At 44.8% G+C, this 18,269-nt stretch overlaps 1 protein-coding gene across 1 annotated transcript in view; it reads right to left on the reverse strand.

The window, feature by feature from the left end:
* Positions 1 to 17,735, reverse strand: part of LOC132866772 (verrucotoxin subunit beta-like) — a 39,032-nt gene extending 21,297 nt beyond the window's left edge. Inside the window, exon 1 of the mRNA XM_060899550.1 lies at positions 17,645 to 17,735. Within this exon, the coding sequence (XP_060755533.1) occupies positions 17,645 to 17,735 (91 nt within the window). The remainder of the gene's footprint in view (positions 1 to 17,644) is intronic.
* Between the last annotated feature and the right edge of the window lie 534 nt (positions 17,736 to 18,269).

Genomic DNA, 18,269 nt, shown 5'->3' on the forward strand with positions numbered 1-18,269 from the left:
TGCTTATATGCTAATTGCTATCATATGTCTGTATGCGTGCAAGTATTCCTCACAAAGTGGCCATTAAATTAAAGTTGATCTGTTGTCAGTGTCTCAAATGAGCAGATCCTTGCCAAATGCATTATCACGTATGGCGGAATGGAGGGATAACTCAGTCAAGCTTCCATTGATGAGCAGCAATATGGAGAAAAAAGGGACGGATAAAAGGCAAGACAAAGACGAGTGCGGGTCAGACCTGATATCATGTGTCTGATGGGTGAGTTGGCCTGACGTGCCATATGAAATTTTGTGGATGTGTGGTGAAGTGTTACTGAGCAAAATTCCATTCATTTGAATGGGACCAAAAAGCAATGGAAGTCTATGGAGGTAAAAAGGGATGCATGAAAATCAAGGAAAAGACAAGTGCAAATCTTGGATGAGTGGATGGACATGTGCAGGGCCTTGGCCTGAGGCGTCATGTGAAGTTTCATGACGTTTGGTCACTCAGTTCAAAAATCTGACTGAGAGTGAAAGTTTTTCTCCCGAAACAAGCACACTAACTAAACTGCATTTCCGCAGAGAAAATGCAGTGTGCTTGCTGAGCTGTTACAGAACAGCTATCATGCTAACATAGGAATGCTAACATGCTAAAAGCTAGCATGCTAACATGTTAATGCTAACATGCTATCAGCTAGCATGCTAATGCTAACATCCTATGCCTAACATTCTAACAGCTAACATCCTAACATGCTAATGGCTAACATGCTAATTGTTAGCATATTAACACTAAGGCTAATATGCTAACAGCTAGCATCCTAACAGCTAGCAGGCTAGCATGTTAATTGTTAGACTGCTTATATGTTGATTGTGACATGCTAACAGCTAACATGCTAATATGCTAATGGTTAATATGCTAACAGTTAGCATGGTAACATGCTCAGGCAAACATGCTAACATACTGTGGCTAACTGTTAACATGCTTACATGCTAATGCTGATATGCTAAGGCTAATGTACTTTGGCAAACATGCTAACTCTTAGCATGCTAACATGCTAATCCTAACATTCTAACAGCTTTCTTTAACATGCTTATGGCAAACATGCTAACAACTCTCAAGCTAACAGCTTGCATGATATGCGAATGGGTAACATGCTTATAGCTGGCATGCTAACACTAATTCTTATATGGTTAACTGCTAGCATACAGTCATGTGAAAAAGAAAGTACACCCTCTTCCAGTTAAATGGCTTTACCAATCAAGACATTACATAAAAAAAATCATCTGATCCTTACCAGGTCCTAAAATTATGCAAATCTAATCTCAGGTGTAAAGCAACACACAACAGATTCCATAGTTCCATTATTTATTGAACAAAAATCAAATGAAAATGCAGAATCCATGCGTGAAAAAGTAAGTACACCCCATGCTTCGATAGCTTGTAGAACCACTTTTTGCAGCAATTACTTGAAGCAATCGTTTTCTGTATGATTTTATCAGTCTCTCACATTGTTGTGGAGGAATTTTGATTCACTCTTCTTTACAACATTGCTTCAGTTCATTCATGTTTGAGGGCATTTGTTTATGCACAGCTCTCTTCAGGTCTCGCCACAGCATTTCAATTGGGTTGAGGTCTGGACTTTGACTTGGCCATTCCAACATCTTGATTCTTTTCTTTTTCAGCCATTCTGCTGTAAATTTGCTGGTGTGCTTGGGATCATTGTCCTGTTGCGTGACACAATTGCGGCCAAGCTTTGGCTGTTGGACAGATGGCCTCACATTTGCCCTGAGAATACTTTGGTAGACAGAGGAGTTCATGGTTGACTCAATGACTGCAAGGTGCCCAGGCCCTGTGGCTGCAAAACAAGCCCAAATCATCACCCCTCCACCACCGTGCTTAATGGTTGGTATGAGGTGTTTGTGCTGATATGCTGTGATTGGTTTTCACCAAACATGGCACTGTGCATTATGGCCAAACATTTCCACTTTGGTCTCATCTGTCCAAAGGGCATTGTTCCAAAAGGCATTGTTCAGATTGTTCAGATGCATCTTTGTAAACATAAACCGTGCTGCCATGTTCTTTTTAGATGGAAGAGGCTTTCTTCAGGCAACCCTTCCAAACAAGCCATACTTGCACAATCTTTTTCTAATTGTATTGTCATGAACTTTAACATTTAACATGCTAACTGTGCCCTGTAGAGTCCTAGATGTAGTTCTTGGGTTATTTGTAATTTCTCTGAGCATTGCACGGTCTGACCTTGGAGTAAATTTACTGGGGCGTCCACTTCTGGGAAGATTGGCAACTGTCTTGAATGTTCCACTTCTGAATAATCTTTCTCACAGTAGAATGCCATCCATCCCATCCATTATCTGTAGCCGCATATCCTGTCCTACAGTGTCGCAGGCAAGCTGGAGCCTATCCCAGTTGACTATGGGCGAGAGGCAGGGTACACCCTGGACAAGTCGCCAGATCATCGCAGGGCTAACACATAGACACAGACAACCATTCACGCTCACATTCACACCTACATTCAATTTAGAGCCACCAATTAGCCTAACTTGCATGCCTTTGGACTGGGGGGGAAACCGGACCACCCAGAGGAAACCCACGCGGACACGGGGGAGAGCATGCAAACTCCACACAGAAAGGCCCTCACCAGCCGCTGGGCTCAAACCCAGGACCTTCTTGCTGTGAGGCGACAGTGCTAACCACTACACCAACGTGCCGCCCCCACAGTACAATGATGGATTTCAAATTGTTTGGAAATGGCCTTATAACCCTTCCCAGACTGATGTGCAGCAATAATTGCTTCTCTAAGATCATTGCTGATGTCTTTCCTCCTTGGCATTTTGTTAACATACACCTGACTGCTCCAGACCAGCAAACTGCCAAAACTTCTACTTTTTAAGAGGTGGCCACACTTGCTGATGATCAGTTAATCAAATTCATTTGATCAGCAACACCTGGCTGCTAATTGCCTTCATCATTTTTATGGAAGCATTAAGAGTGTACTTAATTTTTCACACACTGTTACTGCATTTTTGGCTGACTTTGTGTTACATAAATAATGACAGGGTGAATGTCATGTGTTATTGGTCATTTGAGGTTGAATTTGCCTAATTTTAAGACCCGGTAAGGACCAGATGATTTTTTATTATGTCCTGACACTTAACACCTAGAGTTAAAATAGGGTGTACTTTCTTTTTCACATAACTGTATATGTGTGCGCACGCGTGCAGGCAAGTATTCCTAATAAAGTGGCCACTGAGTTGAAGTTGATTTGTATCTCAAAAGTTGTAGGAGGAGTAGCGGCTCCAAAAAAACGGGTGTACAGGAATAATAATGAAGAATAAATAAACTTAGGAAGACCATAGTGTGCTTGCTGCACAAAGCAGCACTGCTTTATGTAGCACTCACACTAGCTAATTAATTAATTAATCTCATCTCATTATCTCTAGCCGCTTTATCCTGTTCTACAGGGTCGCAGGCAAGCTGGAGCCTATCCCAGCTGACTACAGGCGAAAGGCGGGGTACACCCTGGACAAGTCGCCAGGTCATCACAGGGCTGACACAGACAGAGACAACCATTCACACTCACATTCACACCTACGGTCAATTTAGAGTCACCAGTTAACCTAACCTGCATGTCTTTGGACTGTGGGGGAAACCAGAGCACCCGGAGGAAACCTACGCGGACATGGGGAGAACATGCAAACTCCGCACAGAAAGGCCCTCGCCGGCCACGGGGCTCGAACCCAGACCTTCTTGCTGTGAGGCGACAGCGCTAACCACTACACCACCATGCTGCCCCTAATTAATTAATAATTTAAAAAATTAAACCGTAAACTTAAAGGTCCACTAAGGTGACAATGTCGATTTTTTCACTATACATCTGAAATAGTGTATTAATGAGATGCAACCCTGACTTACGGACAAACCCAAAATCTTTACCTGTAAAACGAGGCTTAAACTATGCATTATATCATACTTGTACGGAAAAAGGCAGAAGTATTGCCAGAAACACCCGATCTGCTTTCCGAATGGTTTCTGTAAAGTGTGATGTCACTTAGAGTACACGGCCATATTTGAGAGAAAACAGTGAGGATCATTTGCATCCATATATTTTAAGATTATTTGAGGTAATGGTTGGATCCAGGTGTTGTGTGGGAGTGTAGCATAGAATATCCAAGCCAGGTTAAAGTTTTTTTTCCTTTTACATTTGTTCATCCGGGGTGCCACCACTTCCTACCAGTACGCTCTTGACTCATTCATAAAAAAACGTCCTCATCAAGACATCACCAGGCTAGCCTACCGTAATAACGGTGGTAAACAGTCCAACCCCTGCAGCAATGCAGAAAGAGGGTAAACAAACACTGAGGATAGGATAGTGTTTGTTTACCCTCTTTCTGCATTGCCGCAGGGGTTGGACTGTCTACCACGGTAATTACGGAAGGGTAGCCTGGTGACGTCTTGATGAAGTTTTTTTATGACTGAATCAAGAGCATAGTGGTAGGAAGTGGTGGCACCCCTGGATTAACGAACATAAAATAAAAAAATAATTAAAATAACTTTAACTTGGCTGGGATATTCTACACTACACTCCCACACAACCACTGGATCCAACCATTACCTCAAATAATCTTAAAAAATACGGACACAAATGATCCTCACTGTTCTCTCTTCTCTCAAATATGGGTGTGTACTATGAGTGACATCACCTGTCAGGAGCTTACGAACATTTCCAATCATCAACCGAGCAGCGATAAAATATGAGAAAATAATTGGCGAACTAAAGTCGTTTACTATCGTAAATGGTCAGAAAATGGGCTCTTATGTGGTTGAAAACCACTATTTGTTTGTTTAAAATAAGAAAAATTGGTCAGGTAATGGTCATCTTAGTTGGCCTTTAAGAAGAACAATATTGTGCTTGCTGCGCAAAGCACTGCTTCTGAATAATAATAACAATAATAATAATAAGCAGAAGAAGTAGAAAGCTCCTGAGTGAGAGCAACAATTTGCGCCAGCGTTACTAGTGCAAATTAATAATAATAATAATAATAATAATAACTAAAGTAAACTGAAGAACAATGTTGGCAATGGCTCAGAACAACCTGCAAACATGGCTGCTCGGAACTACAAACCCCAAGAACCACAGCGCCCTCTGTCTCCTGATCAGGGGCGCCGCCAGAAATTTTGGGCCCCATGAAAGATTAGAATTTTGGGCCCCCCAACTTTGCCCACCCTCGTCACAATTGCATTATTATCATTATTTGACTTTTGATAGCCCATGGACCTTGAGTTTGTGACTTTGTTATTACATTTTATGTATTAACCTACCAGGAACTAGATGAAAACTGGTCAGTGACTAATTCTGGTGCATTTACAATCACAAATGAAAATTCAAGATTTTGCCACATGCCTTCTTGTGCTAGGATAATTGGTAGTGAAATGTGTGATGTGACTGCTAATAAATCATAGAAAAAGTTTTCTACCCAGCATCAAAATACCTATGGAAATCCCATGGATTGTTATGTGTTAGGTAGAAAGCTGTGTGTACTGTTCTGCAAAAAGGGAATATGTTCAAAGCAAAGTGTGTCTAGACAGAAATTTGAGCGTAAGCAGAGTTAGACTATTGGTTGCCCCTCCATGGACCAGGAGTTTTTGACCTTGTCTTCTAATTTACACTTTTATATTGTTTGACCAGTAGATGGCAGTATAAGCCCAGACATAATTCAAGCCAATATAAGCCCATACATAATAAGAAAAAGGAAATAAAATGGTGAATGATGCAGCAGTTATTATTGAGTTGACTGTAAATAAACATAACCAACATTATTTAACACACTGCTTTGAACTCTTCTTCATTCAAGTGTGCAAAATTGGGCTACTTAGTATTTGTTTTAAAAACTAGTACTTAGTACTCCCCCTGTTCTCTTCCTGTACTTCAACACTTCTGGTGTCCTCCCTGGCTGCTGCATCATGGCCTGATGAGGGGTTAGTTAATGCATGAAAAAGTTTGATGCATTCAAGTTTGATGCATTTAAATGAACTCCATACTCAGTAGCCTTACAAATGTTACCCATAAAAGACAGGAAACATCTTATTATAAATTTATTTCAAAGTGACACAGAGTGACATTTCAATTTGATCAATTACGTACATATTTCTTCATATGTTGTAACCTCTATCCCTCTTTTATGTGTGCTGCGCTTTCTCCAGCTCCTCAATTTGAAACCAATGGTTTAGAATGTGTGAACATTCCACACACGTAGCCATGTCAAACACTTAACTGGTGTCTGTTATTAGCAACACTTTAATCTAGCAAACTGTATATGGCACTCGCTCATTAAAAACTTCAATCCTAAAGCATTTATGGGTTGTATTGCTGCTTACCTCCTTCTCCAAGGGGGGGGGGGGGGGTCCCCCTGAGGCTGAATCTGTGCATATTTAGGGCACCCCATTAGTTATGAAACTTGTTATTAGCACTAGTTATTAGCACCAGCATAACGTAATATTTCATCTTGTTTATTGCACAAGTCAGTTCAGTTATTAAAATGGAAAAAATGTCACTGTACAAACTGTAAAAGTGTTCTCTTGATAGGCTAATCCAACCACGTTCATACTGTTCATTTACCATTCGCTAATATTTTGAACACACGTGAGCGATTAGCTACCTTTCTTTGGGAAAAACTGAGTGACCAGTTGCCTGCCTCTCCGGTCCCTCTCAGCTTTCAGCTGCCTTTCTTTACGTTTTTGACAGCCACTCTTCATATTTAGCGACCATAGACTGTACGCACTCCACTGCTGGCTGGCTGGCTGCTGCACCGCGACACAGCAGCAAGTAGCGTTGCACTGATCAGCACACAGATTTAACGCATCACGCTTCTACCAGAACTGGACCGTACCATTTCGCAAAAGGGGGAGGGTTAAATGACAATATGTTGAAGAACTCAAGAAATAGACAACCTTGTTCAATTACAGTAGCTCATTTTACCAGATGGAATATTGCATTGTTGTTATTTCAAAAGTCTCATCTCATCTCATTATCTCTAGCCGCTTTATCCTTCTACAGGGTCGCAGGCAAGCTGGAGCCTATCCCAGCTGACTACGGGCGAAAGGCGGGGTACACCCTGGACAAGTCGCCAGGTCATCACAGGGCTGACACATAGACAACCATTCACACCTACAGTCAATATAAGAGTCACCAGTTAACCTAACCTGCATGTCTTTGGACTGTGGGGGAAACCGGAGCACCCGGAGGAAACCCACGCGGACACGGGGAGAACATGCAAACTCCACACAGAAAGGCCCTTGCCGGCCCCGGGGCTCGAACCCAGGACCTTCTTGCTGTGAGGCGACAGCGCTAACCACTACACCACCGTGCCGCCCTATTTCAAAAGTCTTATTAAAATAATTAAAAGCATATTATCAGCCCCTTAAAGGGCCCCATGGCAGTGCTGGGCCCCTAGAATTGTTCTAACCTTTCGCCCCCTGCTCCTAATTATTAATCACATCACACGCATCTCGTTCAGTAATCATCCCCTCGCCTATATAAGTACAGTTCTCACACTTATACTTTGCAAAGTATCATTTAGTTTTCTCTCTCTAACATGCCAGGCTGTTTGATTACCTCTTGTTTATCAGTGTATGACCAGTATTCCCATTTTGTCTCGACCTCGTCTTATAGTCTAGTCTCTACTGCTCTGTTTGCTGATCGCTCGACTCTTGCTAGTTTCCTGACCACGCTTCCTGCACGCCGATTTGGATTACATCTGCAGGTTGCTCTGCCATGGTCTTCCCTGCACCTGCAAATGCCTGCACTCTGACAGGATACTTCATCCATGGATGCAGCAGAGGAGTCAAAGCATACTGCACTCAACGCTCAGGGATGCCTATTGGGAGAACATCAGCAGATGCTTTGCGATCTAAACACCAGGATGGCTCAGCTTGCTGCTGTTGTGTCGCAGGCCATGTATTGTCTACAGAGGACTGAATCAAATCAGTGTCAAGTACCCTTACACACTATTACTCGTACCATCAGCATTGGAACAACTATGACTGGCGAGGGTTTTCTCTAAACTGGACCGCTGCAGTGCCGACAACCTGGTCCGCATTCAGGAGGGAGACAAATGGAAGGTGGCCTTCAGTACCACTGCCGGCCATTTTGAGTACTTGGTCATGCCATATGGCCTTTCTTCAGCTCCAAGTGTTTTCCAGTGCCTAATAAATAATGTATTGAGAGACATGCTGAGAAAATTCATCATTGCGTACATCGATGACATCCTGATCTACTCCTCAGATAAGGACAGTCATCAGGCTCACGTCAGGTCCATGCTAACATGCTTGCTCAAGAATCACCTCTTTGTCAAAGCAGATAAATGTGAATTCCATGTCAATCAGATCTCATTTTTGGGATACATAATCAGTTCTTAGAGAGTAAGCATGGACCAAACCAAGATCACAGCAGTCATGTCCTGGCCAACCCCACATCTGTCAAGGAGCTACAACGCTTTCTCAGCTTTGCAAATTTCTACAGGCACTTCATTCAGGGTTTCAACACCATTGCCAGCCCATCAACCTCCCTGCTAAAAAATGGACCACATCAGCTCAAGTGGGGTCCAGTGGCTGAAGAAGCATTCGATAAAATCAAGTCAGCCTTCACCTCCTCTCCCATTCTGCAACACCCAGACCTCACCAAACCATTTATCATAGAAGTGGATGCATCTGAAGCTAGAGTTGGAGGGGTGCTATCACAATGTGTTGGGGAGAAGAATAAGCTGCACCCTGTAGCCTTTTTTTCAAATAAACTCTCACCTGCAGAAAGAAACTAATGACATTGGTAACCAAGAGCTCCTAGCTATCAAGCTGGCCCTAGAGGAGTGGAGACACTGGCTGGAGGGCACCACATACCTTTTCACAATCCTTACTGACCACAAGAACCTAGAATATCTGAAACTGCCAAACGGCTGAACCCGCGCCAAGCCAGGTGGGCTCTATTTTTCACACGCTTCCAGTTCACTATATCCTACTGCCCCTACTCCAGAAACCATCACTTGGGACACTGACAAAGAGATCCAGCAGTCACAGACCCAGAACCCACCCAAAAACCACCCTCCCAGACTTCTCCATGGTTTACCTGAAATCAGGGCAAGACTCATCACCTGGGCTCAATTCCTCACTTGCCACTGGTTATCCAAACAGCCATTGCACATACCAACTCATAAGAAGCAAGTAGCAGTGGGAGAACATGATCTCTGACATAAATCACTTTGTCTCTTTGTGTTCAGAGTGCGCCCAAGCCAAGGTACCATGTGCCCCTCCTGCCAGAAAGTTGTCCTCTTCCAGTACCTCACAGACCCTGGTCACACATAGCCACTGATTTCATCACTGATTTACCACCTTCTCAAGGAAACACTGTTATCATGGTAATCATACATCAATTCTCCAAAGCACTCCGACTCATTCCTCTACCAGGTCTGCTTACAGCTTCTCAAACAGCCAAACTATTATTTAAGCATTTACAACCCCAATTCCAAAAAAGTTGGGACAAAGTACAAATTGTAAATAAAAATGGAATGCAATGATGTGGAAGTTTCAAAATTCCATAATTTATTCAGAATAGAACATAGATAACATATCAAATGTTTAAACTGAGAAAATGTATCATTTAAAGAGAAAAATTAGGTAATTTTAAATTTCATGACAACACATCTCAAAAAAGTTGGGACAAGGCCATGTTTACCACTGTGAGACATCCCCTTTTCTCTTTACAACAGTCTGTAAACGTCTGGGGACTGAGGAGACAAGTTGCTCAAGTTTAGGGACAGGAATGTTAACACATTCTTGTCTAATGTAGGATTCTAGTTGCTCAACTGTCTTAGGTCTTTTTTGTTGTATCTTCCGTTTTATGATGCGCCAAATGTTTTCTATGGGTGAAAGATCTGGACTGCAGGCTGGCCAGTTCAGTACCTGGACCCTTCTTCTATGCAGCCATGATGCTGTAATTGATGCAGTATGTGGTTTGGCATTGTCATGTTGGAAAATGCAAGGTCTTCCCTGAAAGAGACGTCATCTGGATGGGAGCATACCGTATGTTGCTCTAGAACCTGGATATACCTTTCAGCATTGATGGTGTCTTTCCAGATGTGTAAGCTGCCCATGCCAAACGCACTAATGCAACCCCATACCATCAGAGATGCAGGCTTCTGAACTGAGCCCTGATAACAACTTGGGTCATCCTTCTCCTCTTTAGTCTGAATGACACGGCGTCCCTGATTTCCATAAAGAACTTCACATTTTGATTCGTCTGACCACAGAACAGTTTTCCACTTTGCCACAGTCCATTTTAAATGAGCCTTGGCCCAGAGAAGATGTCTGCGCTTCTGGATCATGTTTAGATACGGCTTCTTCTTTGAACTATAAAGTTTTAGCTGGCAACGGCGGATGGCACGGTGAATTGTGTTCACAGATAATGTTCTCTGGAAATTTTCCTGAGCCCATTTTGTGATTTCCAATACAGAAGCATGCCTGTATGTGATGCAGTGCCGTCTAAGGGCCCGAAGATCATGGGCACCCAGTATGGTTTTCCGGCCTTGACCCTTACGCACAGAGATTCTTCCAGATTCTCTGAATTTTTTGATGATATTATGCACTGTAGATGATGATATGTTCAAACTCTTTGCAATTTTATACTGTCAAACTCGTTTCTGATATTGCTCCACTATTTGTCGGCGCAGAATTAAGGGGATTGGTGATCCTCTTCCCATCTTTACTTCTGAGAGCCGCTGCCACTCCAAGATGCTCTTTTTATACCTGGTCATGTTAATGACCTATTGCCAATTGACCTAATGAGTTGCAATTTGGTCCTCCAGATGTTCCTTTTTTGTACCTTTAACTTTTCCAGCCTCTTATTGCCCCTGTCCCAACTTTTTTGAGATGTGTTGCTGTCATGAAATTTCAAATGAGCCAATATTTGGCATGAAATTTCAAAATGTCTCACTTTCGACATTTGATATGTTGTCTATGTTCTATTGTGAATACAATATCAGTTTTTGAGATTTGTAAATTATTGCATTCCGTTTTTATTTACAACTTGTACTTTGTCCCAACTTTTTTGGAATCGGGGTTGTATTCCATTGCTTTGGTATTCCAGAAGACATCATAAGTGACTGGGGTCCCCAGTTCATCTCCCAACTTTGGGCCAGTTTCATGGACCGTCTAGGCATATCTGAAAGTCTCACGTCCGGGTATCATCCACAATATGTTTGTTTTTTACGTATCTTTTGTATGAGAAACCAAAGAGACTGGGCACAGTTTCTCCCATGGGCCGAGTATACACAACTCCCTCAAGCATTCTGCCACACACTTAACACCTTTCCACTGCATGCTCAGCTACCCCCCCGTTTCCATGGGACGACACACTCACTCAGTTACCAGCAGTTGATACGTGGTTCCAAAGAAGCCAACAAGTGTGGGAGGAAGTATGTACCGTAAGTGCCTGCACTCTGACAAAGAACAGTACTGTTTAGCAAGCACACTAAAAATAAATAAATAAATAAATAAATAAATAAATCTCATTATCTCTAGCCGCTTTATCCTGTCCTACAGGGTCGCAGGCAAGCTGGAGCCTATCCCAGCTGACTACGGGCGAAAGGCGTGGTACACCCTGGACAAGTCGCCAGGTCATCACAGGGCTGACACATAGACACAGACAACCTAAATAAATAAATAAATAAATAAATTAAACTTAAGATCAATTGTGTGTTTAGCAAGCACACAAATGAACAGAATGGAGCCTAATGTATTGCTAAAAGGAGCTGTGTTGCACTGGAACGATTGGCCCAAAAGCCGACCACATGAATGGAGAGCTTTCACGCTGTAGACAGTCTTAAATCACTGTGCAAAAAACACATGTTATAACATGACGGTAACATTGCATGTTATTGTCAATGTTGCTATGACACATGGAACATGAGTCCAGTCAGTGCACTCAGAATTCTAACATTTTTTTCTAGCCTAATTAACTGATTATTTAACTGATTATTCAAAGGACATAAACAGTCCATGTACATTTGATCATTCTATTTTTGTCAGTAACAAAAATTAAGCAGTAATTTTTGTTTTTATGATCAGAAATCGCAGACAAAATTGCCTACAAAATTTAAAAGCAACCTGTGGTTGTTGCTGATGGATAACCCGCATGATTTACTCAGAAGCATGAGTGGAGCGAATTTCAATGCAATATGAAATCACATGAGGTAGAACAATTTTTGTGCTGGCAGGTAAGAGCAGCTCTTTCCACTGACTACCACCGCAAGTATATTGAAGACCTATGGGAAACACTGCACATTTTCTCACTCCATGCTGTTTATGTTGTCACACATTGATGGTGCAACCAAACAATAAACCTGTCAAATGATTGGCTGTTTGCCCATCACTCGTAGAAACGCACCATTATAAAGGGATGTGATTGGCTGTTTGAGTAAGGGAGGGCGCACACTTGGGGTTTCTTCATGCAATCAAACTTTCTGTATTCAGTTTGTGTTTTTCTGGCAGTTTGCATTTAATACATTGAAGGGAATTTCTCACACATTCACTCAAACAATTTTCTTATTGCTATTAATTGTCTATTGATGGTACATATCACTTTCGTTTTATCACAAGGCCTAACACAGATATATTAATACTTAATTCCAACTATTAATGGCTGTGTATACATGACTCAGTTGAGCATTACAAACACTTCATTATTTCTTGATGCTTTAAGTATTAATTTATGCATTAATTATCATGAAAGCAGGAGTTCACTTCTTAATATATGCTTATTTGTCTACCTGTATTTGAAGTGTTACAAAATTGTTATGGTATTAGAGCAATAAAACCCTTTAAGACATCATGTCATAAACACCCCCTGAGTTCTAACAGTAACTGACTTGCATCAGGCTCCATCACATCACCCTTTTGTATGTTCCTATAAAATCAGTAACAGCTACCATGTTTATTCTTCCTTATTTAAATAATTCACTGTAACCTTCAGCTGGAAAGTAACACCACCAAGGAAATGGAATCCTGAAGCAGATTTGTATGTGTATACTTTTTCTAATTAGGGAGGAGGTCTGGCCCCCTTGATGTGCGGCATGCATGGCCCATCTCTATGGTGGAACACGCCCTGGTGCTCACAAACCAAACCCCCAGCTATGGGCAAATAGCACCACTGCCTTGAGGTTGTCATGGGAGTGAACAAAGGCTAAGGGAGACAACCCCAACAGAAAAATTCAGAGTGGAGCCCTGAAGGCAGATGGTCATTGCACTGCGTCACCATCCAGCAACTCCTGCAGCTGTGCTGGCGCCAACCGTATCAGCTCATCCTTTCTGTTGGAGACTGCCAGCAAAGCCGAGAGGGGGATCCTGATGGCTAGGCATCCCAGGATCTCCATATCATTGCCCAGGCCTGCGCCCTGGAGAGATCACTCCAGTGCCGCTACCAGCAGCAGCAACAACACAGGAAGACATCAGTTACGAGTTCAAAGCCTAGAGCGGATTGGCGTAAGCTCACGGTGCTACGGTTTGTTTTCCAATGGTGGGAGGGATCATCGTGTCCCACTGGCTAGCTACCACCAGCCTCAAGCTGGGCAGCCCCCAGCCAGTAAGGTGTTGGCCAGCCACAGTCTGCCCACTTCAATGGGTGCTTTGAGAGTAGGCCAAAAGCCAAAAGACGGACTGTAATCACTGCACCAAGCAAGAAAAAAAAACAAGACAAAGATGCCAACCTTGAGGCTGGCAACCTGGAACGTCAGAACAATGTGTCCTGGCCTCTCTGATGACCTCCAGCAAATTAACGATGCCAGGAAAACAGCAATCATCGATCGGGAGCTACAGAGACTCAACATCGACATTGCTGCGCTGCAGGAGACAAGGCTCCCCTCCAATGGTAGCCTCAAGGAGAAGAACTACACTTTCTTCTGGCAGGGGCAGGAGCCACATGAGCACGGACTCTACGGTGTAGGTTTCGCAGTGTGAAACTCACTCCTGTCCTCAATTGAACCACCTTCCACAGGATCAGCATGAATCCTCTCCCTCTGCCTCACAACCTCCTCTGGACCAGCGAACATCCTTAGCATCTACGCCCCCACACTCTGCTCTACAGCTGAGGCAAAGGATGCATTCTACGAGGAGCTCGAGGCCAGGATTCAAAAGATTCCCACAAAGGAGCACATGTTCCTGCTTGGTGACTTCAATTCCCGAGTGGGTGCAGACCACAGCTCCTGGCCCCGCTGCATTGGTCGCTTTGGCATCAGCAAGCTCAACGAGAATGGCCAGCGACTGCTTGAGCTCTGCTCTGACCATGATCTCTGCCTCACCAACACCTTCTCCACAAGCCTCACCACAGGGTGTCCTGGAGGTACCCCAGGTCCCATCACTGGCGCCAGTTGGACTTCGTCATCACCAGAAGATCTGAACCAGGTGCTCGTCACACGCAGCTACCACAGTGCCAACTGCAACACCGACCACTCCCTGGTTGTCAGCAAGGTACGTCTTCACCCCAGACGAATCCACCGCTCCAAGCAGAAGGGTCGTCCCCGTATCAATACAGCCAGGACATCAATGCCTGAACTGCATGAGCACTTTGCCAGAGTCACCGACGATGCCCGTGAGGATTGCCCCACTGACAGTGCCACATCGCGGTGGAACTACATCTGTGACGCTGTGTACTGGTCTGCCACGGACACCTTCGGGAAGAGAGAGAGGAAGAATGAGGACTGGTTCGAGGCAGGGATTGTCGAGATGGAGCCTGCTATTGCTGCCAAGCGAGCCGCTCTCCTTGCTTACAACAGAGAGCCCTCAGTGAAGATGCTTGCTGCTTTATGCACAGTCCAAAGCAATGCCCAGCGGACCGCCAGGAGATGCACCAACCAGTACTGGCTGAAGTTGTGCCAGGACATCCAGGTATCGGCAGACCTTGGCAATGTCTGAACCATGTACAATGGCATGAAGAAAGCTTTCAGCTCAAGCGTCATCAAGACTGCTCCCCTCAAATCTGCCTCTGGGCAAGCCATCACTGACCGCAGCAAACAGATGGAGAGGTGGGCGGAGCATTACCAGGAGCTCTACTCCAGGGAGAACACCATCACACACACACGGCATCGAAGAGGCCACCCCACTGTCCATCATGGAGGAGCTGGACACCCCACCCACCATCGAGGAGCTCAGCAAGGCCATCAACTCACTAGCCTGTGGTAAAGCTCCAGGTAGCGATGGCATCCCGCCTATAGTCATCAAAGCCGGCAAGGAAAGCTCCCTCTTGGGCCACCTACATGAGCTTCTGCTACAGTGCTGGGAGGAAGGGACAGTACCCCAGGACATGCGTGATGCCAAGATCATCATGCTATACAAGAACAAAGGGGACCACAACGATTGCAACGACTATTGCGGTATCTCGCTTCTCAGCATTGTCGGCAAATCTTTGCCTGCGTTGTCCTCAACAGACTGCAGCTCCTTGCCAAGCGGGTGTACCCAGAGGCACAGTGGAGCTTTAGGGCAGCCAGATCGACCATCGACATGGTTTTCTCTCTGAGACAGCTACAGGAGAAGTGCCGTGAGCAGAGATGACCCTTGCTCATTGCCTTCATCGACTTGACCAAGGCGTTCGACCTGGTCAGCAGAGAAGGACTCTTCACCCTCCTACACCAGATAGGATGTCCCCCCAAGCTCCTGAGGATGATCACGTCCTTCCATGACAACATGAGCGGCACTGTTCAGTATGATGGCTCATCCTCAGACCCCTTCCCAATCAAGAGTGGTGTCAAGCAGGGGTGCATCCTCGCTCCGACCCTCTTCAGCGTGGTGTTCTCCCTGCTATTGCGCCATGCCTTCCGATAGTCCGAAGACAGCATCTTCCTCCACACCAGGAGTGAAGGGAGCCTCTTCAACCTGGCACACCTCCGAGCAAAGACGAAGGTGCAGAAGGTCCTCATCAGAGAGATGCTCTTCTCAGATGCCGCCCTCACCAAGGAAGTGCTACAGTGACTCATCACCCACTTTGCAGATGCCTGCAACGAGTTTGGGCTCACTATAAGCCTGAAGCAGACCAACATCATGGGCCAGGACGTCAGCAGAGCTCCCCACATCACCATCGGCAACCACACCCTCGAAGTGGTGGATAGGTTCACCTATCTGGGCTCCACCATCTCCAGCAAACCTCTCTCTCGACACCGAGCCGAGCGTGCGGATCGGCAAAGCAGTAACAGCAATGGCCCGTCTTGCGAAGAGAGTCTGGGACAACACCGTGCTCATGACCAACACCAAAATGAGAGTGTATCAGGCCTGCATGCTGAGCACTCTCCTCTATGGAAGCAAAGCATGGACCCTCTACTCCCGCCAAGAACGCAGATTGAACGCCTTCCACATGCACTGTCTCAGAAGACTTCTGGACATCACCTGGCAGGACCATGTCACCAACACGAATGTTCTGGCCAAGGCAGGGATGCCCAGCATGTTTGGCATGCTGACCCAAAGACGCCTGCGCTGGCTAGGCCACGTCAGCCGCATGGACGACAGCCGCATCCCAAAGGACGTGCTGTATGGTGAGCTGGCCACAGGCTCCAGAGTCACAGGACAACCCGCACTACGCTACAAGGACATGTGCAAGCGTGACCTGAGGGCAGGTGGCTTTAACCCCGCAGACCTGGAGACGGCGGCCTCAGACCGCGTCGGCTGGCGGTCTACCACCAAGGCTGTCGTTGGGGAAGCCAAGGAAAGGAGAGAGACCCAGTGGGGAGAGAGGAGGCTCCGATGACAGTGAAGACTGCAGTCGGCACCAACAGACACCCGACCAAGCAACTTTACCTGCAGCAACTGTAGCAGACTGTGCGGCTCACGTATCGGCCTATACAGTCATACTAGGCACTGCAACTCGACAACTGTTGGATGACCCCTGGCGCAGATCACCATGATCTTTCGAGATCGAAGGAGCCAAGAACTTTTTCTAATTTATCTATTTTTATCCTTCCATTTCTCAATTAATTTATTAATTCATTAAATAGGGCAGCACGGTGGTGTAGTGGTTAGCGCTGTCGCCTCACAGCAAGAAGGTCCGGGTTCGAGCCCCATGGCTGGCAAGGGCCTTTCTGTGTGGAGTTTGCATGTTCTCCCCGTGTCCGCATGGGTTTCCTCCGGGTACTCCGGTTTCCCCCACAGTCCAAAGACATGCAGGTTAGGTTAACTGGTGACTCTAAATTGACCGTAGGTGTGAATGTGAGTGTAAATGGTTGTCTGTGTCTATGTGTCAGCCCTGTGATGACCAGGCGACTCGTCCAGGGTGTACCCCGCCTTTCGCCCGTAGTCAGCTGGGATAGGCTCCAGCTTGCCTGTGACCCTGTAGAACAGGATAAAGCGGCTACAGATAATGAGATGAGATGAGAATTCATTAAATAATCATTGTTTCAGCTCTCACAAAACAGTGACCATGAGTTTATAAAATTCAAGTTGGTTTAACTTTTAGGTTTAACAAAAAATAAATAAATTCAGAGTTAGGTCAAACAAGTTCTGATATTTCATTATTGCATACATTATGGACATATCATGGCTTATTATTGATATTAATATCATTAATCACAACGATCTTTACACTGCAAATAACGAACTAAATAATGATCGTGTAAATTGCACCTGGAATAAAGGAGTCCCTACAGCAATCGTATAGCATGCCAGGATACAGAGGTCTTCCCAGGGAAGCTATTTCCATGCATTTGGAATCCATTACTGTTGCAAGAGAAAAGACAAGGACAAGAGAAGATTGAAAAATGCATCAAACTGTGAAGCTGTAAGTGTGACAGTGTGGCATGATCAGGGCTGTAGTCTTAAGTTAACGTAATATGGAAAATATTCTTTGATTTTCAAAAATCTTGTGGAACTTCTACAAAATTACAGTAATTCAGGGGGAAACAAAAATGTCTATAGATTATGAGTGCATTTCTTGTCTTTTGCATGAGTATTTGTGATGTCACTCATTTTTTTGTAACCTCTATACCCTGGCCAGGATCATGGTGGATCCGGAGCCTATCTCACGATAGTAAGGCAATAATTGATGGGTGTGTCACAGGGCACCACGCACACACATTCAGGCACTCATTCACACCTATGTGCAGTTTATTTTAGCCAGTAGATGGACTAGTTTTTGGGAGGTGGGAGGAGACTGGAGAAGCCAAACGCATGCAGGCATTGGGAGAACATGCATAGAAACTCCACACAGACACTGTCCTGAGCTCAGGATTAAACTCGGGGTCTTAGAGCT

This window comes from Neoarius graeffei, chromosome 18 (assembly GCF_027579695.1).
Source record: "Neoarius graeffei isolate fNeoGra1 chromosome 18, fNeoGra1.pri, whole genome shotgun sequence".
NCBI lineage: Eukaryota > Metazoa > Chordata > Actinopteri > Siluriformes > Ariidae > Neoarius > Neoarius graeffei.